The following is a 25,296-nucleotide window of genomic DNA, read 5'->3' as shown; positions in this document are numbered from 1 at the left end:
GTGATACTGACCTAAAAGCTTATCTTGACTGTATTCATTTTCCCACCCTTGACTCTGAGATGAGAGATAAATTAAACAAGATCTCTCTATGGAAGAGGTACAAGAGGCGCTAGGACATTTACAATCGGGTAAGGCCCCTGGAATTGATGGGATCCCAAACTGATTCTATTCACTCTATTAGGAGCTGTTGGCACCTAGGTTCACTTCTCTCCTTGCTCAGTTTACCTCCCTGGGTTTTCTACTGGAGTCTATGTCTGAGGCCCTTATTGTGATAGTCCCCAAACAAGGCAAAGAGCCTGAAGATTGTGCCTCCTATAGGCCTATCTCCTTAACTAATGCTAAATGCCAAAACAATAGCTAAAATTCTGGTTCTTCGTCTATCAAGTGTGATGGATGATCTTGTTCACGTTGAACAGATGGATTTCATGCCTAGGAAGGGCACAGATATTTATATTTGCCATCTCTTCCTCAATTGACTGCGACCCATGTCAACGGTGGCACAGGACATAGCTTCTTTGGATGCTAAAAAGCTTTTGACTGTTGAGCGGATGTTCCTTTGGAAGGTACTTGTAGCTTGGTTTTGGGCCTAGGTTGCTGCAGTGGTTGTGTATGCTCTATTGTGCACCCCATGCTAGGATTGGGACTACTGAAAGGCTATCTGACTTTTTCATTAAGAAGGGGAACTCGACAGGGCTGCCCACTTTCCACAAATCTTTTTGCCCCAACTTTAGTACAGAGTTTCCGGTTCATTGAGGGCATGCGGGTAAGCTCTCTGGGAGGAGAAAATCTCGCTTTATCCTGATGACACATTTTTTGTATTTACATGACACAAACTCCTTCTTGCAGGCTGCACTCGATGAATTTTAATGCTATTCGGGCATCCATATTAACTGGACTAAATATTTTTTTTCCTCTCAACCCTCAGGCTAGGGAATCTGCAGCCCCTTCTCTATTACTGTGGACTGACAAATTCAAATATCTGGGAATTCAAGTCACCTGGGATCTGCGGAGATTTCAAAGGCTAAATCTTAACCCCATATTGCTACCGTTGAGGGAGTAATACTTCACTTGGGCTAACTTTCTACTGAAGCTAAAAAGTGTAAAAAAAAAGTGTACTTCTGTGCTACTATTAAATTAAAATAAATGCTGTATATTTAAATATAGGAGGGGTCTCAATCCAGTATCTTTTAAGCTCCCAACAGTGGGCTTCTGCAAGCGTGGTCTCTAACAGATGATGGCAACATAAGGAATCCGTCCCTGGGTTTTCAAACATAGAGATCCGTCCCTGGGTTTTAAAAAATTGTCTGCAAGTCCTCGGCCCTGCTGTCCTCATGGGTGATCGTGTACTTCCTACGACGCAAAAATTTCACAAGCCCTGACTAACGCGTTTTGTCACTCACATGTGACTTTATCAAAGGGTATGAGCCTATAGTCATCACGCTAGTATTTATACTACTCCTAACTCAATTAAAAACGGGCAGACGTGGCGGCCATTTTCCCGTGGTCCACCGCGGACATTTTACTGGTGATTTTGCTGGGAAAAACAACAAGAGGCCAAAATTCAGTGTCTATGCTTTTACGTAGCAGCGGCCATCTTCTCCTGACCGTCGTGGCACTTTTACTAGTGATATTGAAATGAATCATCCTTCATAGGTACTAGATATATATGCCAATACACAGCGGCGGCCATTTTCTACAAGCCCCACTGCGGCCATTTTACTGGTGATATTCCAATGAATAAACCTCCATGGGGATAATGACAGGCTTAAACAGTATCCTATGTCCTCATTAATATAAACTAATGCAACAAAATTAAGGACAAAATGTGGACATATAAAAAGCCTTAATCTCATATATATGAAACCTAAACATACCTAAACAGTACATATATTAACCTAGATGGGAGGAACTTAAAGTCCCCAACCATTATTTTTTTTATATTTAATCAAATAAGGTAATTAGCATAAAATACATATTAATTGTACCCTTACTTAAAAAACATTATTAAGACAGAGCCAATGACCTGTATGGTAAGCCGTGCTGTACCACACGGCTTACCATACAGGTCACTGGCTCTGTTTTCTCCCTGGGAACCACCACGGACGATTACAGCTCTCCGACAGGTGGCGAGATTGACAGAACTTAATGTACCTTGCTACCATTTATTGGATGCCTTTTTTACCATTCGTTTGTAAGTTGAATGTATTAAGGGAAGGGGATTGTTTTTGGTTAATAAAAAGCTTTACAGTTTCACACTATGAGGCTTCCTCTTTCCTTATTTGCCTGAGTATTATGGAAAGTTCTCAGCTGATCGGATCCTGGTGAATTAGGGGACGCGAGTGTGGGTCTCCATATCTGCTGATCGTCCACTGTGGATTGGACAGATGTTCATCTGGCAGAGATCGTAGCCATTTCATACATACTACGGAGGCTTTGATTAATCTTCTTTTTGGTGAGTGCAATCCCTAGAGGGAGCCTAAGCATTAGATGTATCGATGGTCGAACGTTTAAAAACAGCTTTTGAATTACTTTTGACCCGTTATATGCAAGAGACTGTGATTGAGTTTTCGGTTTCAGCTGGATTTACAGACTATCAAGCTTTTTTACTTGCAAGCTTTTATGCAAGCTTTTAATGCAAAACCTTTAGCGCTGCTGACGTTTGAAAGACTACTTTTTGATTTTTTATTTTAAATTGTAGTTTTGATTGCTTCCTTTTTAGAAATGTTTTTTACACTATAGCAGCTGCTTTTCCATTTTACTAGTGTATTTTCCTAAGCGCCGGATAAGTGATCTTTTTTGAGAACTTCTGTGCTGTTAAGACACAGTACTAAAAAATCCCTCAAGAATAAAAAGGGGAAATGGAACCAACCAGAAAAAAAGGGGAAACAAATGGGAGAATAAAAATTTGTAAAAATTGTATATACCACTGAATGGGCGAATCTAATATAACTTAATCCTAATTACATGGCCGAGGAGTGCCTATGATTTAGTGATTACATAGTTTCATATTTTTACATCATAATGACAGTCAGATATAGAATATGAGTAAAAATTATAATTAGAAGATTTTTTAAACATTGTAACAGACTGCACCTGGGGATCGTACATACCAGCCCATAAACCCATACTAGTAATCTTCTCACAATCCCTAAGCTACTACTGAACCAAAACTAATAGGAAGCTAACCTGTAATAACTAACCAGGTGATAAAATACCTTCCTCCCTAATCTAGGGAAAATGAGAAAGGGGGGCATATAAACCCCTCCCCTAGTAACGGCATACACCCCAACTTGGTGGTGAACCTGAGTATCTATTGTAAATGGGCATCTTGCGCCTTGCTAATCATTATTATTCCCACCAACCTAATGGTGGACATATCTATCTCTCTCTCTCTCTCTCTCTCTCTCTGTCTCTCTCTCTCTCTCTCTCTCTCTCTCTCTCTCTCTCTCTCTCTCTCTCTCTCTCTCTCTCTCTCTCTCTATATATATATATATATATATATATATATATATATATATATATATATATATATATATATATATAATAATAGTACTATATTGAGAAGAGAAAAAACAACTAATTTTTATTACACGACCCAAAGGAGAACCTATGTACTACTACTTATCAGAGATAAAGCAATTTAGATTGAAATCTACATTCAATCCATTTGGTTTGAGAGATTGCATCTCATAAATCCACCATGATTAGCCAGTGACTTAACTTTATCTGACCTCCTCCATTGGCTCCCATGGCAATACCCCTGACCTGCTGGTAATATCTGTCTCCATACCAGAAATAGTTGTGGTTTAAGCAATAGTCCATACATTGCATTAAGAATCTTCTCTGTTTACCACTGTTGTGGAAATTTTATTATGTGTGTTTTATAGATTGTTGTCATCTGTCTCCCTGTCTAGCCGAGCGCACTTGGGTTGAATCGGGACCAGCAGTAAAACCGTCAGTATGAAAACACTCTCATGGGCTTGGAGACGTGTTCTGTGTCTGTGTGGGCGTTTGCCAGTTTGTAAGTATCAATCGCAATGTGCTGGGCTTCTTGCCTTCAAATGTCTATGCACATTAGAGAAGCGGAGTCCGCATAATGAGAGAAACATATTATACCTCTGTCGTGGCTATGCTATCCCTTTTGGATACATATCTGCTTTTTAAGAGGACAATGATATCTGCCTTGTTGGTATACTTGTACTGTATATTGACAACAGCAGTAGCAATGTCCCCGCAGATCTTCTCAAGCCTGTAAGAACAAGTAGAATTATCTTACTAGATACTAGTTACTCTGAGCAGTATTGAGTGGGCTCCATGCTGACCAACATGGTGGATGTGACTGGGCGGAGGGCAGTGTACATGCCTCAAGTGGATGAGACGTGCACTTCTCCCTCCCACTCCTGTGGATGCTTTCCCCTTTAGTGTAATTTCCTGTGTGGTCATTTTGCATGAAGGAAGCAATTGGCTGTTGGGGCCATGACTTCCTGTTTGTGATTCCTTTGTGTAGCCGATAAATAAAAGGTGCCTGTGCTTGTGAGGGCAAGGCAGAGGAGCGATGAAGCTAAGACGATGACTAGTCTGTTTACTTGGGGAAATGCGGGAGACACAGGTTGTTTAAAGATGCCAGTAGGCTGAATGGGCGCTCAATAGCGCTAGAGTCTAGTGGAATTTCCACGACAGTTAGATGGTGGGCCAGTTAAAGAGTGAACAGAACCTCCTACACAATCGGATCAGTAAGATGAGACAGCAGTTCCCAGTCCAGGACATCATTTGAAATACTTTGTTGGCCTGAGGAAAAAGGGGTACAGTTTCTCTGTCCGATGCTTTAGGTAGGTTCTGCTTTGCAAAAGAACTAATTTTTCATTTTTTGGTATAATGGCGGGATTTTAATTGTATGTTTGTCAGTAATGATAGGTCTATTGTTTGGGATACTCTATAGGACCCATTAAATAAAACCTAAAATGTTTATGTAAGTAACTGTATGTTGTGTAATAAGTATATGAGAAATAGAAATGTATGAATTGTGATTACCTTTTGTATGGGACCAAGACAGTAGTGTATATTGTTTAGATAAGATATATGTCCCCATAAGTGAAATATTAAATATTTTTTAGTAAAGGATTTGTTTTGAAGTTGCCTCTGAAAATGGCTGCGGCATATTCAAGTGGCCATGTGGCTGAGAGGGGGGAAGGGCGGCAATGCATTGCTAGAAGCACTTACAATAGGAGCTGTTCCTTTCTGTGGATGGTCTCAGGTTTCTAGGCACATAGCATGGGGGAGCTCTATTGTTTTGAGATGAAAAGATCATGCATGCAATTATCGCTGTTTGTATTTCTCAATGTCTTGTTCCTGTGGAAGCTGATATGATCTTATTTGGGAACAAGAGTTTAAGTTTGAATCCATGTTATTTCGTGTTTTATGTAACGTTGGCAGATAGGGATGTAATTGGATGGGCCCTAGTTGATGTAGCCAAAAGTGTGTGTGTCTACGGTTAAGTGTGCATTCTCAATTGTTTTAGTAAATTTTTGCGGGGAAAAATTTTGGTTTTCTAGTGAAGAAATTTTAGAATGTGCTGGTTTTGGAGGGATCAGCAACTGCATTTCATGTGGTAATATCACCATGTGCCATGTGGTCCGATTGTAGTCGGTCATTTTGCTATTTATCATGTGGTCCGATTGTTGTCGGCCATTTTCTTGTAGTCACCATGTGGTCTGATTGTCACCGGCCATTTTCTTGTAGTCACCATGTGGCCGTGGCTTGGTTTTCATTTGTTGCAACTGCCATTTCTGCTGTGTTTTGGTTCTGGTGAAATTGCTCTGCTTTTGGGCCAGGTTTCAGCATTTAGTGAGGGTGAACCATCTTTTTGCAGGCATTTCAGTTTTTGTTTTTAGTTGTGCTGTTGTTGTGTGGTATTTCGGTCTCAAAACTTGTGGTCTGACTGCCCAAGGAATATGTGAGTCGAGGGGGATTCCCTCCCATTTGCAATATGGGGGTTTATTCCACCCTTTCCTGGACAAAAGTTTTTTTTAATTTGTTGAAGTCTCCTATATGATGTTAGTCATAGATTTAATGTCTTGATAGACATAATATGAAGCTATTCCAGGCTTCCCCGCCCCCTCCCTCTTCCTGTCTATTGATATGTAAATAAACCAGTTAGATGTTTTTTTTTTTTAGAGCTGATCAGACAACAAAGTTCTTTGCAGGATATATGCATCAACAGGAAGTTGGTGGGAGAGGCTTGGGGTCTTTTGAAACAAACATGTAGACAAAAGGACTTGTGTTTGGAAGGACAAAATCACTTTGGTTTTTATATTTAATTCCAGTTTTGTGAAGTTTATACTGCAATACAGTTTTGGGTAGAGAGTAAACAGGAGGCGTCTATGTTATTGTTGTAATATCTAGGTACATAGAGAAGCCACATTGTTCTGTAGAGAAAGCGGCCGTAAGTGTTCTCTGCAGTTTAGTCTGGCGACACAGTGTACGGTGGTACATCGCAATGTGCTTGTGTATGAATACACTGTGAGGGGTAGAGACATAATTCGCAGGGTTGATCTGTGGTTGTTGACTAATCGTTTGGCATAGTTAATAGTTGGTTGTTATTATGGGTATTGCAGTGTAAAAGGGTGGTACTCTGTAGTTCTGTGCCAAAAGTGTTGGAAAAACAAGCCATAGAGTTATAATGCCTCGGTTAGGGTTTCTAGTTGGGGGGACTGGACCAGATAGTGGTTGTAATCTGTCAATCCACCGTAAAAGAAGGCACCGGGCGGTGCTCTCCTAAATGGGTGCAACGGTTTCCCTGGATGCAGGGGTAAGACGATAAGCCATTTCGAATTGTCATGGGTAATGAGCAGTCCATGCAAGGGAAGGAATGCGAGGCTTCCCACAGTCAGACGGTTGCACAGTACATGAAGTCTAGTTTTGGGGAAAAGGCCATTAAACGCCTTAAAGATTGGCATATATGGTCAGGGGTTACAGTAAGGTGTATTCCTTTGGAAGGTACTTTTGATGATTGGAGGTACGAGACCCCAGAATAAAAAGACCTTGGAAGTAGATCGGCTGTGGTTTCAGACATCTGTAATGAGTGAGTTGATGGATGTGTAGTACATGCTTGTATGATAAAAATTCTCATGCCTGTTTTTGAACTTTGTGTGGCTGGCCCATGCAAGGTTTCAAGCTGCTCTCATGCTTTTCCCATTGTATTTTTTTCTATTGCTAAAAGAGTGAAGGCAGCATTCCATCTGGTTGTTTTGCTTTTTTTTTTTTTTTTTTTTTTGGGAACTATGAAATACCTCCCCCACATTTGTATGTAAATGTTTGTCTCATGTCTTGTCTTCTCATTGTTTGTATGCGGTAACATGAATGTGTTATAACACACCGCGGCAGCCCTCCTACGCATCGCGGCTGTTCTATTTTTGTAGGAACGTGAAAGTAAGAGTTAGAGGGTTTTGTTGTTGTCGGTTTTGAGGAATGTCAGTGACAATTTACGAATGTACAGGAATATTGTATTGTTTGCCATTCTTTGCAGGTTAAATATGAAGGATAGAATAATAACTTTTGTTTATAAGTATCTTTTCAGGTCCAGAAGTTTCTGAAAGTGTATGTACATAGAAAGCAGGCGTATGTAGATAGCTGTACACATCCTAAGAAGGTAAAAGTATCATAGGCTATTTCACTGTTTCATTGTTTTTTTTCTGCACCATTCTAAACCCTGCGTGTCTTCCTCCAGTTTGTAATGAGGAAGAAAATGGGGGGATAATGGTAAGTGACAATTTTCAAACCAATAATACTAACCGCTCTAATTCAAATTTGTGACCTAGTAGGGTGACATGTTCCACGACTGTCTTTCTTTGATGGAATTTGAATCAGCAAGCAGCAGTCTGGTGAAGGAGGCTCCAATCCCAGATGCTTAGGACCTTTTTGTCAATGGTTCCAGGTATTACACCCCAGATGGTAAGCCACGCACAGGTTATGCAGTGACCACAGTCATTGAGTTAGGTTTGTTTGGAGGTCAACCAAAAACGGGGTTGTACTTTCCTCAGCAGCTGTTGACATTCTCAGCTGATGGGGTGGGTGCAGTCACTGTAAAATTAACTTCAAAAGGTCCAGCACAGGGTTCATGGGTCCCTCAAGGACCCTGACACAATAGCCGGTTTACATTCTTTCCAACCAGGCGACTGGGTCTTTGTAATGAAGCTTGATGGACGAGACAACTGGATCCACGCCAGCCACTGCAAGAAGCTGCTCAACTACACCAAAGGATGAGGAGTATCTTTGTTTATTTATATTTTTTAGCTAGTATATTTTGGAAAGGGTAACAATGAAAAGCATCCCAACTTATTGTTTAACCTCTAGCCGCCCGCCGTCCATTATATGATGTCCAGGTGGCGCGGCTCTCGTTCTGGGAGGGCGTCATATGATGCCCTGCCCTTTAAACAGGGTCTGCGCGCATCCCTGTACCCTCGGTGGCGGCGTGTCACGGAGACACTGCTCACCACCGAGGGGGGTAAACAGCCATTGGGCATGGCTGCTTACCACGTGATTGGCCGCGATGAAGTCACGGCCGATGACAGATGGTACCTCCCCCAATGTGTATGGAGCATGCGCACGATCAGGAGCGCGCCGCACGCACGTCGGTAGCGATGTGTTCCCGGGAACACTGCTTGTCACCGACGATGGTAAACAGCCATTGGCCGGCAGCTGTTCACAGCCGATTACTAAATGTAAACACAGAGCAGTAACTAGCTGTTACCAGCTCTTCTCTCCTCACACACCGTTTCCAGTGTGAGGAAAGAAGAGCCAAGAACAGTGAGTTACCGATCTGTGTCTGTATTGTACTGCACCAAGCACAGCACTTATCCCATCGCCCCCCCCCATTGTCATCTGTCACCCAACAGTCACCACAGTCACCCCATAAAGTGCACCTGTCACATAATAGACTGCCAACAGTGACCGTCAGCGGTGCACCTGTCACCCATCACCCATCAGTGACCGTCAGCCATTACCCGTCACCCATCAGTGACCGTCAGCCATCACCCGTCACCCATCAGTGACGTCACCCATCAGTGACCGTCAGCCGTCACCCATCAGTGACCGTCAGCCATCACCCGTCACACATCAGTGACATCAGCCATTACCCGTCACCCATCAGTGACGTCAGCCATTACCCATCAGTGACGTCAGACATTACCCATCACCCATCAGTGACCGTCAGCCATTACCCGTCACCCATCAGTGACCGTCAGCCATTACCCGTCACCCATCAGTGACCGTCAGCCATTACCCGTCACCCGTCAGTGACCGTCAGCCATTACCCGTCACCCATCAGTGACCGTCAGCCGTCACCCATCAGTGACCGTCAGCCGTCACCCATCAGTGACCATCAGCCATCACACATCAGTGACGTCAGCCATTACCCGTCACTCATCAGTGACGTCAGCCATTACCCGTCACCCATCAGTGACGTCAGCCATTACCCGTCACCCATCAGTGACTGTGAGCCATTACCCGTCACCCATCAGTGACCGTGGCCTGTTACCCATCTGTGACAATCACCCGTCACCGTCCGTGGCCTGTCACCCATCAGTGATCATCGCCTGTCACACCGTCATCACCAATCAATGAACGTCACCTGCCACCCATCTCACAGCCCATCAATGACCGTCACCTGCCACCTGTCACACAGCCATCAGAGTCATGTCCAAAAGAGTTTACAACAGTGAGGAGGCATTACAGATCCTCTCCATGACTGATGAGAGCAACTGGGAGTGCTCATCAGATTCTAATTTTGATTCCGAATCAAATTCGGCATTTGAACCGAATAGTGAATCGGCAAATTATTTGGAGGAAGAATGGGTCCCTCCTAAGAGGGTACGGCACTCTGGAAACCAGGATTATATTGCAAGGCCCAGTACCAGCACTGCCGCCAGCAATAGGCCCCAAGAACAAATTCCCAGGTCCAGTACCAGCGATGCCGCCAGCGATAGGCCCAGGGAACAAATGCTTAGTACCAGCGCTGACGCCGGTGATAGGCCCCAGGAACAAATGCCCAGACCCAGTGCCAGTGCTGCCACATCACGCCTGAGTACCAGCACAAGATATTCAAATCCCCCAACTACTGGAGTGTCACGTCCCCCAAGAGCCAGGGCCTTTATATATATGCCAGATGGTCTTGCCAACCCAACAAGGCTGCCATCCGACTCAGGAACACAAATTATTCCCCCTTTCACAGCACAGCCAGGTGTGCAGGCCAACACCCAAAATTTCTCAGAGATTGATTGCTTTCATCTGTTTTTGCCCGACACTTTGCTGCAATTCATTGTGGACAGACAAATTTGTATGCCCAGTAGTATATTGCCAACAACCCCCAATCATCCAATGCCTGTCCGTTTGAGTAGAGAGATCTGAATTTGGAGGAGTTTAAATTGTTTATGGGCCTCACCCTAAACATGGGGCTTACAAAAAAAAATGAAGGACATGCCTAGTGGTCCACCAACCCCATCCACCACATGCCCATTTATTCTGCCGTAATGGCCAGGTCCCGATACAAAATGATAATGCGCTTTCTTCATTTTAGCGACAACACCCAGTGCCCTCCCCGCAATCATCCAAATTACGTCATATTATATAAACTTCGCCCACTGATACATTTCTTTTCCCAACAATTTGCAGAACTCTATGTCCCTGATCAGAATATATGTGTCGATGAGTCCCTGGTACCCTGTTCAGGCCGGCTAGGAATAAAGCAATATATTCCTAGCAAAAGGGCCAGATACAGAGTAAAATTATACAAGCTCTGTGAGAGAGCCACGGGATATTTGTATGCGTTCCGCATATATGAAGGAAAAGATTCCCAGCTCCAGCCCCCTAAGTGCCCGGCATACATGGGCACAACTGGAAAGATTGCATGGGACTTGGCATACCGTCTTCTGAACAAAAGTTATCATATATACCTTGACAATTTCTACACTGGCCTGCCCCTTTTCAAACACCTTGCAAAATACATTGCAAAAACCCTGGCCTGCGGAACCTCTAGAAAAAATAGGAAGGGTTTCCCACAATCTCTAGCAAACAAAAAGCTGCGAAGGGGGGAAAGAGCAGCATTGATATTCAATGAAGTGCTGGCCTTGAGGTGGAAGGATAAAAAGGGACGTGCACATGATGTCCACCATCCATGATGACACTATAATTGAGGTTCAAAGAAGACGAGGTCCCACTGAAAAGCCAGTATGTGTCCAAGATTATAATCTCTACATGCGGGGGTAGATTTTAATCAAATGATTCAGGAATATTTGTCGATAAGGAGGTCCTGATTCTGGTACAAGAAGGTAGCAATTTATCTCATCCATTTGGCCGTTTATAATTCCTACGTAGTCTACACCAAATCCACAGAAAGCCCTGCCCCCTTCCTACAATTCATAGAAGTTGTTACGTCCCTCATCTATCAACAAAGACCCCCCCCAGAAGACCTTCGCTCTGAGGCTGTTTGCCGACTTCATGAGCGCCACTTCCCCTTCAACATTCCACCATTTGAAGCAGGCCGAAGACGGCAAAAAAATGTTGCGTGTACACCAAAAGAGGATTTCGAAAAGCTATCAGCTACCATTGTCCCCAGTGTCCCTCCCAACCTGGCCTTTGCATCGGTGAATGCTTCCAATTTTATCATACATCCCTAAAATATTAGCCCATATTTTTTACAAATTCCCCATTTTCATCATCTGTGCTGACCATTTTCCATGCTTCCCCAAATAACCATGCCACTGCCTTCCACGTGAACTGACACTGGCCTGTTTTGGGACTATGCCTCTGCCTACCGCTTGGACTGCTTGTACGTGAACTGACCCTGGTCTGTTTTATGGACTATGCTTTTGCCTACCGCTTGGACTGATCTGTTGCCCTGCTACTGTAGTACACAGGGGTCTCACATATGTTAGGAGCTCCAGAATTGTTTTTCCGGATGGAGAAAACAATTTTTTTTTGTTTTCTCCGGGTTTCGGAATTTCCGGATTAGGGTCTGGAGTCCGGAGGCTTCATAGAGATTTGGGTGCATCAAAGCCTCTACCCCTGTGCCCCTGTGCACAGGTCTTACCTAATTGCGGCCCTCAGCCTGCTGCTGACTTACTGCCATCATGCCTCTGCCTGCTGCATGAATGGACCACACCACTACCTGGAGTATGCAAATAATTAGCTGTAGCAAGAGGCAATATGTATATGAAGGGCTGGAGAGCGGTACAATGAGTGTCTGCAGGTAACAGTGTACCAGGATCAATATTATGGCTGTGCTGGCTGTTTCTGCCTGGACAATTTCTATGGACTGTGCTGTGCTGACAATATCCTTGTGCTGACTATAGACTAATATTCCTGCCTGCTGCCTGGATAATTACTATTGCTGTCGCTAAGCACATCCTTGCCTGCCACCTGGACCAGTGCTCTCCTCTGTGGATACTACTAAAAGAACAGGTAATGCTTTTTTTTTACCCTTTCTGCAATATAACTTATTTGGATTGTAATTCTTGTTATGTACATGCTATGTGTTAGAAATATGAAGGGCCTTCAAAAATGATAGGTTGCCAGGAAATTATATATTCAGTCATTTATGCTCCTAGAATGCCTGATACTTGGATGTTGGGCCTCTGTATGTGGCCAGGCTATGTAAAAGGCTCACACATGTGGTATCACCATACTCAGGAGTAGCAGAATTTTGGGGTGTCATATTTGCTATGTACATGCTATGTGTTGGAAATATCTGATAAATGGTAAACTTTGTGTAAAAAAAATTTGTTTTCATTTTTTTTCCATATATTCCAAAAACTTCTGGAAAAAAATGAACCGTTCAAAAGACTCATTATGCCTCATACATTATACACTGGGTGTTTGCTTTCCAAAATGGAGTAATTTTGGGGGCAATTCCATTGTTCTGGTGCTCCAGGGCCTTCAAAAGTGTAATAGGTGGTTGAGAAATGAGAGGTCTCATTTATGCTTGTAGAATGCCTGAAGATGCTACTTCAATGTGGGGCCTTTGTATGTGGTCAGGCTGTGTAAAAGTCTCACACATGTGGTATCGCCATACTCGGGAAGAGTAGCAGAATGTATTTTGGGGTTTGCTGTATGCATATGCTCTGTGAGAGAAATAACCTGTTAATATGACAATTGGCACCATAGTTTGTAGACTCTAACTTTCACAAAGACAAAATTATTTACACTTATTTGGGTTATTTTTACCGAAGATACGTAGCAGTATAAATTTTGGCCAAAATTTATGAAGGAAAAATTACTAATTTGCAAAAATTTAAGACCGAAAAAGAAAAAGGCATTTTTTTCACAAAATTTACGGATTTTTTTATTTATAGCACAAAAAATAAAAAACCTACTAGTGATTAAATACCACCAAAAGAAAGCTCTATTTGTGTGTGGAAAAAAAGGACGCAAATTTCATATGGGTATAGTGTTGCATGACTGAGTAATTGTCATTCAAAGTGTGAGAGCGCTGAAAACTGAAAATTGGTCTGGGCAGGAAGTAAGTGCACTGTATTGAGGTGGTTAAAGTGTAAAGTGTATTCTCCAACTAGCTAAGAAAGCAAACAGGACCAATTGCTGGGTCTACTCTGAATCTCCACTGAGGTTTAGTACCCCATCGATGACAGCGGTACATGCTATATATATGATGTTCATATTGGTATGAGGAGTTTTGACGAACTAGTAAAAACTCCAAACAGACACTTGTCAATAGAATTTAACTATACATTTCTTAAAGGGTAAAATTTTTTATAGTTTTAACAATAGCTCTGGTTCTTGCCATTTTTGGTATCGGGACAACCAGTGTTAATTTTGTCGACGAAAACATTTTAGTCGACTAAAATATGACTAAAACAACTGAGATGACTAAAATACAACTAAAACTAAAATGGCATTTTAGTCAAAAGACTAAGGCTAAAACCAAATTGAAATTTCATGTCAAAAATAACACTGGTCTGTTCATGTTAATACCTCAGTGATTTTTTTACTCCAGCAGTATACAATGAGTTTGGAAATTGTAGAGAAATGCTTAAATAATGCATTATAATTTAACTACACACATTAGATTTTAGATGACTAAAATGAGTTTTAGTCGACTAAAATGTACTGGAGATTTTAGTCGACTAAAATGTCCTAAAAGATTTAGTCGACTAAATAAGACTAAAAACAATTACAGAAGACTAAAATGTAACCAAAACTAAAATGCCATTTTAGTCCTAAGACTAAGCCTAAAACTAAATTGAGATTCGCTGCCAAAATTAACACTGGGGACAATCAGGTAGCCCACAAGTGTGCTTCAACTTTAGTTTGGTATTTATGCGGGTCTACAGCTTATAAGGTAATTCCCCCTAATGCAAGAGGTTCATGTGTCCTGGTGAAACTCGTCCCAGCCTCTTATATCACGGCCGATCGTGAGGAACTAATGGCGCGAGCAAAGGCAAGAATGGCAGGGACAGCTAGAAGGGAATTGTTCACCAACCTCGACCAGGTCTGGGTATAGTTTCCTGCTTGTACACGGTGGGTGCTGGAGCTTATGAAACGATTCTCATCCATTGTGGATGGGATGTTCAATTTAACTGTTGAAGCTACAAGGAAGTTCCCACAGGATGAACGGCAGATTAAGACCAGTCTATTAAAAGATGGCCCATGATTATCTGTTGGCATCCAAGGGGGGTTTCTGTGAATTCATAAGTAAAGATTGTTGTACCTGGATCGGGGATACTAGTGACAAAGCTCAGGCCCATATGGATAAGGTTTACGTCCCTGCAAGACAAAGCCAGAGCTATAGCTAGTGGAGGTTGAAGTCCTTTTAAGGGTCTGGGAATCTTTGGGGATTTAATTTTTTTTATTTTTCAGCAGATCATGGTTGAAGGAAGTAGGGGTATATATACTCATGTTTTTGTTTCTATTCCCTCTATATGCCGTGATGGGATGCTACTGTTGCCTGATTGGACGAGTGAACAGAGCCCGAGCAGATGACCACATCTTCCTCTCTGAGATGAGACGCCCCTAAGCCCAACCCACGTACAAGACACAGAGGGTCCCAGACCGACCGGCCTTTATATCCTCCTCTAAGTCAGTCATCCCTCCTGAAGAACAGAGTCTACAAGTCAAGCTGTGTTTTCCTTTTTATGGACTTAAGGACTGATTAAGAAGAAGATCAAGATTCACAGAGGGACACATGGGAGCATATGACAAAGAGGATCTTCTCAAGCCTGTAAGAACAAGTAGAATGATCTTACTAGATACTGGTTACTCTGAGCAGTATTAAGTGGGCTCCATGCTGACCAAGATGGTGGATGTGGCTGGGTGGAGGGCAGTGTACATGCCTCAAGTGGATGAGAAATGTGCACTTTTCCCTCCCACTCCTGTGGATGCCCTCCCCTTTAGTGTTATTTCCTGTGATATAATTTCCTGTGAGGTCATTTTGCATGGAGGAAGCGACTGGCTGTTGGGGCCATGACTTCCTGTTTGTCATTCCTTTGTGTTGCCGATATATAAAAGGTGCTTGTACTCGTGAAGGCAAGGCAGAGGAGCGATGGAGCTAAGACGGTGACTACGTCTGTTTACTTGGGGAAATGCGGGCGACACGGGTTGTTTAAAGATGCATTATACCAAGAGGCTGAAAGGGCGCTCAATAGCGCAAGAGTATAGTGGAATTTCCACAACACCACAGAGGGAGTTATGATCCAACGCCCTCTTCACTGCCCGTTGAGCATCATCATGATTGATTATAGTATAAAGTGACCCCACGTTGGTAGTCACTAGTACACTATCTGATACCTCCAACCATTATAACTGTTGCAGTAGGTGCTTAGTGTCTCTAAGATAGGCCCTAGTTTGACTAAGGGTTGCAGATAACCATCTACATCAGGGATATGCAATTAGCGGACCTCCAGCTGTTGCAGAACTACAAGTCCCATGAGGCATAGCAAGACACTGACAGCCACAAGCATGACACCCAGAGGCAGAGGCATGATGGGACTTGTGGTTTTGCAACAGCTGGAGGTCCGCTAATTGCATATCCTTGATCTACATATTGCCCCATACGTGCTGATACAGAACCGATCCCATTAACTATGGGTCTTCCAGGGGGCCTCTCCAAACTTTTATGTATCTTAAGGATGGAATAAATGATAAGGATTATTCAGGTGGTAGTGTTGTGGAAATTTGTATTAATGTATGTTGTCAGATGTCCCCCAGTGTTCGTTTTACTGTAATACACTCATGTGAGGGTATTCACACATACAAACGTTGGTGGAAGACTATTGGCTGCGGAAACCTTCCCGTGGACATGGCAGATCTGTTTGCTCATTTAAGGATGTTTGTTTATGCCTCACCAAGGGACTGGCCCCTCCATGGCGACCGCATCTAAACTCCTAAGTAAGCAGATCCGCGTACATGGGAACCATAGCATAACCATACAAAATTATGGCTCACAGAGCCATGATAGAGTATGGCTCGCATCATTGGCAGCAGTGGGAATGTGCACACGATTGTGTTCAGGGCCATGTACGTAGTGTTCAAATTGTGAGTCCTTTGTGTCTTGTAAAACGCTTGCCACATGGCTCTGCACACGACCGTCTGCACACGTCACTACTGTATTTCTATTTGAATATGTATGTGTGTGTGATTGGTTCTTTTGAAAGAATACAAGTGTCTGATTGGCTGATTCTGAAGCCACCACCTTCCTTTGTTATTCATGTTTATAGTATAAATAAAAGGAGCTGCTATTCTCTCGAGGATTCTGCTAAGTTCAAGGTGATACCAGCATCTGTGTCTGTGTTACTTGGAGACATACAAGCCCGCTTTCCCGGCATTATATAAGAGAGCTATTTTTGAGCTTTTAAGCACAAAGAAATTATTTGCTTATAGGGAGAAGCTTTCCCAGACAGTAGGTACCAAGTACTGAGCCTCGCCATCATTAGAATTTTTTCTGGACTCCCCTTTTCACCAACCTCTCCAGTTCTTCCTTAAATTTTTCAGTAGGGTTCTCCCTTAAAATGGTATATGTACTCTTATCCTCCAGTAATCTATTCATTTCATCCTTTTTGAACATTACCACAATGCCTCCCCCTTCGTCTGCTGGTCGAATAATTATGTCCTTCTGATCCTCAATTTTTCGAATTACTTTGGACATATACATTGGATCTTTATATTTTGTAATTTCCAAATCTTCCGCTACCATTCTGTTGAATACATCAACAAAGCAGTTTTCATTGATCTGAGGATTGAAAAACTGACTTATTATGGAGTTAGCGGTGTATAATCTCTGGGTTGGTCACATAGTTAGACCTAATCTCTCCTTTTGTGGTTTGTAGCACCATATATTTCTTAATATTTATCTTCCGAATAAGATTCTGTAAGTTAATGTGTGTCAAACTTATTCAGGTTTTTTGAAGGTGCAAATTTTAATCCTTGATCTAAAACTTTCAGCTCTTCTCTTGACAGGGGGATTTGACTAATATTATAAATACCCTCCCCTAATTTGCTCGTCTTTTTTTGCTTCCTCTGTCCTCCTCGGCATAACCTCTTCTTTCTGGTGTGTTTAATTCGGTCCTGGGTTCTCTTGATATTCCATTTGGTTCCCCTGTCTAAAACAGTGGTTCTTAACCTTGTTGGAGGTACTGACCCCCACCAGTTTCATATGCGCATTCACTGAACCCTTCTTAATTGGAAAAATAAAATGTTTTTTTCAAATTCAAAACATAGGTATATATTTATATATAGGTATATTTTTATACATAGGTGCACAAAATGAACAAAACCATTAAAGAACAAAACCGTTAAGAACAAAGAACAAAACCATTAAATATTAAAACATGATTTTCACACAAAAACATAATAATGAATATTTACTGCAAATCAGTGTGACTTCTGCTGTTGCCTTTCAGAGACCAGTTCAGAAATGCGCGGATTTACCTTGGCAAGTGCCACTCTCATGTCATTTTGCAACAAAGTCTGTTCCTTTTCTTCGTTTTTATGTCCAGCATCCTCAAAAAGGATTGCTCGCAAAGATATGTTGTAACAAACGGTATGAAAATCTCAAGAGCTTTCCTAGCAATAACAGGGTACGTTACCATTTGTTGACACCAAAACGTTGAGAGCTGTTGTTCTGAAGAGTTGCTGTTGAACCTGGCTCTGCTGAATTTCAATGATTTAATCGAGGTATTCCTCATTGACATCTGTTGTCTCAACACTAAACGTAAACGGCTGTCTCACTCATGCTGGATATGACTCTCTTGTAGGGAAGTATCTGTCAAGAGACTTTGCAAGCGAATCTAAGTGCATGGCAATTGCTTGCTTCAGTTCTGCGGGTACAGAAATGTCTCAGATTCCAGATACATCTTCGATCTTACTTACACAGTCGTCTAGCAGGGGAAAGTTTGCAAAGTTATCATTCTCTATTCATCGTTTCCATAACGGTAGCTTTTTTTGAAAAGCCTTCAGGTTTTCTTCCGCTTCGATGATGTTGACTCCACTGCCCTGCATCTGTTGATTGAGAGCTGCGAAGATATCAGCCATGTACGCTAAAATGAGAATGAACTCAGAATTTTTGAAGCAATCTGCATGACAATGTTGGTGCTCTTGCTCTTGCAAAAACAGGGCTAATTCCACACGCACGGCAAAAACACGATTCAGCACCTGTCCCCGGGATAACCACCAAACATTAGAATGGTACAGAAGTACCTCGAATTCAGATCCCATTTCTTTACACAGCTCCCTGAAGATGTGGTGCCTCAGAGCACTATTTCGCACATAGTTCACGCATTCCACTACAATTTTTAATACTTCTGCCAGTTTTGGAGGCAAGGTTTTTGTTGCCAATGCATGCCTGTGCAGAATACAATGTGTAACAATGATGTGTGGTGCATCGGCTTTCACTAGCGCACCAAAACCAGACTTTCTTCCCAGCATGGCTGGAGCTCCGTTCGAACAAACTGCAGAAACCATATCCCACGAAAGATTATTGTCTTTGAAGAAGTCATCCACAAGTTTCTTCACATCGGCTGCCTTAGTTGTTGTAAGAGGCTTACAAAATAAAAAATCTTCCTTTATCACGTCGTCTTTCACATAGCGCACGAATACTGCAAGCTGGCTTAGATTGGAAACGTCTGTGGTCTCGTCGTGTTGAAGGCTGAATTTTGCCGGGCTTGAAATCAGATCTGCAACTACTTGAGCCAAGATGTCTTTGCTCATGTCCTCTATTCTGTCGCTGATGGTGTCATTTGAAAGAGGAATTTGGGATAACTTAACTTCAGCCGCTTTTCCCAGCATGATATGATATTCGCCATCTTCAACACAGCTGGTTTTATGTGTTTCAGCAATGGTGTGTGGTTTGCCCTGCTTTGCGATCAGGTAAGCAACTTCGTACGATGCTGTGAGGATCGGTTTGTTGATGGGTACAAAGCCGAGAACAGGCAAAGTAGCCTTTTCATCAAATCTAGCTCTCTCCGCCTTGAATTCAGCGAGCGTTGTGTTCTTGTATTTTCCATGCAGCTTAAGGAAGTGTTCTCTTAGTTTTGCTGGTGCTAGACTAGAATTGCTCAACTTGGCATTGCAAATCATGCAGTTAGGACACTGACTCCCATCACGTTCCGTTATACATGTGAATCCATATTGTACATATTCGTCCGACCACTTTCTTTTTTTTCTCTGCATAGTTAGTATGAAGGGATTAAAATATTAAGAAAGAAATCACACGACGTACCATCACGACAGTTACAGTTCGACTACTGGGGCACCAAATTCCCTGCAGCACAGATAGGCCAAGAGATGTAGCGTTATCACCTGCAGCCAATGATGGACAAGCGGGCGTGTCATCACGAATCATATGAGTCGGGTGTGTGTCTTGACCTCCGCCGAACCTGCGAGACTGACTCATCGAACCCCTGGTGTTCGATCGAACCCAGGTTAAGAACCACTGGTCTAAAAAATAATTCTGAGATTTTCCTGGTCTATAATCATCCCTTAGCCCTGTTTCACATTGGTATGATTTGACATGTCAAATCGCATTAGGACAGAGCGCCTACGATTAAATAGTTAAGTTACCAAGTATAAAGTACCATCATCCCAACAATCTACTACAAAAGGAGGCAGGGAGTATAGAAAACCCACGGCGGGGAACACCTTATTATTTGCCACGAGTGCCCATCCCATTTCCTTGATACAGAGCATACCTTATGCCCAATACCTACGGCTACGCAGGAACTGCACACATGACTTTGACTTTAAACGTCAGGCTAAAGCTTTGCGCGATCGCCTCTTACGACGAGGCTATTCTTCTACCACCTTGCGTAAAGCGTATAACAAGTCCTTGTACCGTTCACGAACCTCTCTCCTTTTTAAAGATAGGAAACCGTCGCTCCCTACAGAAACTGTAAGATTTATTACCACCTACTCAGCACACCATCATGTGTTGCGGAATATCCTAGCCAAACACTGGCACCTTTTGGCTGAACATCACGCTTTAAATAAATACATTAGACATACACCGGAAGTGGTCTTCCGCAGAGCTCGATCGCTACGTGATCAACTTACTGCGAGCCACTACAACCCCACCAAACCTGCGCGTAGTGGCCCCAATGGCACATTCCAATGTGGGGAATGCCCCCGGTGCCCTTGGGTCCACGAAAGCAGAACAGTGACCCTACCTAACGGAGAAATCCTGGTTCCACGGACCTTCGCGAACTGTGCTACAAAGGGGGTTATTTACCTCATGAAGTGTGTATGCAAAGCCTTCTATGTGGGCAAAACTATTAGGGAACTCAGGCAGAGAATCGGTGACCACCTCTACGACTCAGAAAACGGTAAACTGACTACTATTGGCCGACACATCGGACTTTATCATAGATTCGACAATTCCGTGGCCAAATTTCTGGTATTAGAGGTGGTGAAACCCAGCCCTAGAGGTGGCGATTGGGATCGCTCGATATTGCAGAGAGAGTCCCTCTGGATCGAATGACTCAACGCCACCACCCCGCCTGGCCTAAATGAGTCGGTGTCCTATAGGGCTTTCTTATGAGATCTTGTTCACTCCCTTTCCCCTTGCTCTCTTTTCCTCCCCTTTGCCCCCCCTCCCCCCCTCCTTCCCCCCCCCCCCTCTCCCCCTCCTTCCCCTTCACCATCCCCCTTTCCCCTTTTTTCCCAACCCCGTTTGTCCCCCCCTGTTTTGTTCCCTTCCTTTCCCCCCTCCCCTCATTCCCTTTTTTTTTTTTCCCTTTTTCCCCCCCTCCCCCCCCCCTCCCCTTTTCCTCCCACTCCCCCTGATCCCCCCCCCCTCCTTTTTCCCTTATCTTGGCACCCCGTGGCCAAATATCAATGTATTGACCATGTCTGCCTAAGTTTCATCCTCTAAAGTTATGGGTGGCTGACACTCCATATAACCTCACACAACATTTGTATATCTATCCGTTTTATCCTTTATTTTATTATGCTGTATCATGCTGCTTTACTGTGTTGCTGTACAAGGTCAGGCTCCCTCCCCCGTTATCAGACTCTGTTGGTATGTCTTGCCCCGATCCTCCTCCTACGCGACGGACACATGCTCGCCCTGGCAGCCTTGTGACTGCTTGCGTCTCCTTGTTCGGGAACTAGATTCCCTTTGTCAGGAGCGCGCGCTTGCACAGTAGCACTCACAGTGCACCTGCGCAGTGCGGGCGAGCTGACCCGGTGACGTCAGGGACCGCCCTCGTTTTGCCGCCCCTGACTTCCGGGTTGGGGTGCTTTTATAGCGGCCGGGACACGGCCGCTGTATAAGCCTACAGTCCTCTGACGTGGCGCTCAACGAGGAGCAGCATCTGGGTAAGTTTTACCTCCCCCCCCCCCTCTCTTTCCCCCTTCCCGTCCCTTCCCTGTCACTTCTTCCCCGGTGACTGACCTCTCTCCTCTGCTTTTCCTCTCACCCATGCTGGACCTGGTTATATACATTGCCTTTTCACACACAGTGGCTGCTTGTAGCACCTATGTGTGTTTTCATACTGGTATTTTACCATCTCTTCCTCACGGGGGACCACATATAATTTGTTATCTCTACACCTCTTGGTACTTGTTACCTATTCTTACTATTTATGTGTTGATACCCTCTACTTTAGTGAGCTACCGTTTATGTCGCTCTGCTTTGTGGGCATTGTTCTCCCCCCCCTCTATCATTTTGGAGTGTAATTTACCTTACTCTATTACAGCTGCTACGGTGATTATCCCTTTTGCACATATCAGTGGCTCCAGCTGTGTGGAGCTTTCATCATTTACCCATGAGCGCCTGGATCGTTTAAACAATTTTACCCCTCGATCCTTACCATTGTATGCTCCCCTTTTACTGTATTTCACCGTCCTCGCTGATCACGTTGCAGGGGTAAGTTATGGCCCCTATTACCTGTGTGCATTCTCTTTCCTTCTCCTTCAGTCTTGCCTAATTCTCACCTGGACCTAATCCTAGGTCCTGCTCACCACTCAACCCTACTACCTTTCCTTTCCCCCTCCCCCCCCTCTCCCTACCTCCCCCCTTCCCCCCCCTTTCCTCCCTCCCCTCCTTCCCCCCTCTCCCCCCCCCCTTTTTCCCACTCCCCCTTTCCCCCCCCCTTTTTTTCCCCCCCATCCCCCTTCCCCCTCCTTCCTCCTCCTTCCTACCCCTTACCCACAACCCCTCCCCCCTCCCTTTTCCCTCCCTTCCCTCCCCCCCCTCCCCCTTCCCCCAATTCTTCCCCCCCCTCCCCTCCTTTTTATCACTTTCCTCCCTTCTTTTTTCTTTCCCTCCTCTCCTCTTTCCCTCAACTACTCTAATTCCAGTCTCTGTCCTCTGCACACTGGGTTCCAAACTTAGAGGTAATTATGGGTACCCTTTTACTCTATCACGCCTTACCTTGTTTTGTGGTTTAGTGACCCACATATAAACCAATTACCTAAATATTTTACCCACCAGAGGCTGTTCTGTTATCCCCTGTGTTCGTCGCAGGGGGAATTGTATGGGGCCCCATATATCTACAGAGAATACCTGAGCGGGTGAGCCTGTCCTTTCTATATTCAACTTGTATATTATTGTTCAATGTATTATTTAATGACCTCGCTGCCACCATCACAAAAACTTTATGCATCTGTGAATCTCTGTATATTTATTATTTGTCTCTTATGCTACATTATAGACTTTACTCTCCTGAGGAAGCGGTGAATACCGCGAAACCGGTCGAGAATCCAAGTCATTGTTACAATCTCTGTTATTACTGGATGCAATTCATGTGGTTGTATATATTGCCTTGTCCTGTATTGCAACTGTATATGTTATTGCATTATTGTGATATATATATCTTTTTAAAATGGCTTTCTATTAAAAATATAGTTTTTATCCTATTATCCTCTCTTCACCTTTTTGTATCAATACCCTACTACCTTCAGTACCGAAATAGTCCCCTGTGTTTTTCCCTGTGTGTGGGGGGTTGGGACATCTGCCGACAGAAGCAGCGAACTGCGGCATTCCCTACTCCCTGCCTCCTTTTGTATGTCAAATCGCATGTCAAATCAGCGGCAATTGCCAAGCAATGGCACCGTCCTAATCGGTGCAACGCTGCAATTGCGGCGCCGCACCAATTTCGAAAAGTAGTTTCTGTACTACTTTTTTGCGATTACGGGCTGTGATTTACATTGACATCTGTGAAGAAACCTGCACAGATGTCTATGAAATCGTGGTTCAGCTGAACTTGCATGACTTCATTCCCCCAGCTCAGTGTGAACCTGGGCTTAAAGGTTCATAATCATTTTTCATAGGTACAGGGCTCTGATAAGCATAGTCCCTATCTTGATTAGGGTAACTGATTAAAAGGTGTTCTACCTCTCCTGGGTGCACTCCGTGGCCCGTCCCTTGCATTACCTCTGTAGTTACCCCTATGACCACTCCACCCTGGTGTTCTTGGGGGAACATATTGAGGGTAACTTTGATATTCCTGTCTCCATTCTTCTCCTGAGGGTCTCTCTTGATTATCTTGTCTCCAATTTATTTTTATCAGTTCCAACTGACCGGGAGGTGGGACGGGTTTATATGCCCCCTTTTCTTGTTTTCCCTAGATTAAGTAGGAAGGTATTTTGTCACCTACATACATAGTTACATAGTTAGTCAGGTTGAAAAAAGACACAAGTCCACCCAGTTCAACCATAAAAAAACACAAACCCCCCCCCCCCCAAAAAAAAAAATATTGTACAATCCAATATACCCAATTCTATACCCACAGTTGATCCAGAGGAAGGCAAAAAACCCCAGCAGAGCATGATCCAATTTGCTACAGCAGGGGAAAAAATTCCTTCCTGATCCCCCAAGAGGCAATCGGATTTTCCCTGGATCAACTTTACCTATAAATGCTAGTACCCAGTTATATTCTGTACATTTAGGAAAGTATCCAGGCCTTTCTTAAAGCAATCTACTGAGCTGGCCAGAACCACCTCTGGCGGGAGTCTATTCCACATTTTCACAGCTCTTACTGTGAAGAAACTTTTCCGTATTTGGAGATTAAATCTCTTTTCCTCCAGTCGTAAAGAGTGCCCATGTCCTCTGTGTTGACCGTAAAGTGAATAACTCAACACCAAGTTCACTATATGGACCCCTTATATATTTGAACATGTTGATCATATCCCCCCTTATTCTCCTCTTCTCAAGAGTGAATAAATTCAGTTCCTCTAATCTTTCCTCATAGCTGAGCTCCCCCATGCCTCTTATCAGTTTGGTTGCCCTTCTCTGCACTTTCTCCAGTTCCCCGATATCCTTTTTGAGAACTGGAGCCCAAAACTGAACTGCATATTCCACATGAGGTCTTACTAATGATTTGAACAGGGTCAAAATGATATCTCTCTCTGGAGTCCATACCTCTCTTAATACAAGAAAGGACTTTGCTCGCTTTGGAAACCACAGCTCGGCATTGCATGCTATTATTGAGCTTATGATCTACCAAAACCCCCAGATCCTTCTCCACTACAGATTCCCCCAGTTGAACTCCCCCTAGTATGTATGATGCATGCATATTCTTAGCCCCCAAGTGCATAACTTTACATTTCTCAACATTAAACCTCATCTGCCACATAGACGCCCAATCAGACAGTGCATTGAGGTCAGCTTGTAAATTGGAGACATCCTGTAAGGACGTTATTCCACTGCATAGCTTGGTGTCATCTGCAAAGACAGAAATGTTACTTTTGATCCCAGACCCAATATCATTTATAAAGATATTAAAGAGTAAGGGTCCCAGCACTGAACCTTGGGGTACACCACTGATAACCCTAGACCATTCAGAGTAAGAATCA

The 25,296-nt window shown here is 43.5% G+C and overlaps 2 protein-coding genes across 3 annotated transcripts in view; both read right to left on the bottom strand.

The window, feature by feature from the left end:
* SCAI (suppressor of cancer cell invasion) overlaps positions 1 to 25,296 on the bottom strand; it is a 1,468,821-nt gene that overhangs the window by 1,004,263 nt on the left and 439,262 nt on the right. The window lies entirely within an intron of this gene.
* On the bottom strand, positions 16,003 to 19,665 carry LOC141108595 (protein FAM200C-like; the record flags this gene model as incomplete). Its single annotated transcript, XM_073600350.1, is given in 1 exon segment — positions 16,003 to 19,665. A coding segment is annotated over 1 exon segment (1,245 nt), but the record flags the coding sequence as incomplete, so codon positions are not given.

Source organism: Aquarana catesbeiana, linkage group LG09 (assembly GCF_042186555.1).
Source record: "Aquarana catesbeiana isolate 2022-GZ linkage group LG09, ASM4218655v1, whole genome shotgun sequence".
NCBI classification, from domain to species: domain Eukaryota; kingdom Metazoa; phylum Chordata; class Amphibia; order Anura; family Ranidae; genus Aquarana; species Aquarana catesbeiana.
Note: the sequence above shows the minus strand (reverse complement) of the source record. Positions and strands in the feature narration are given on the sequence as shown.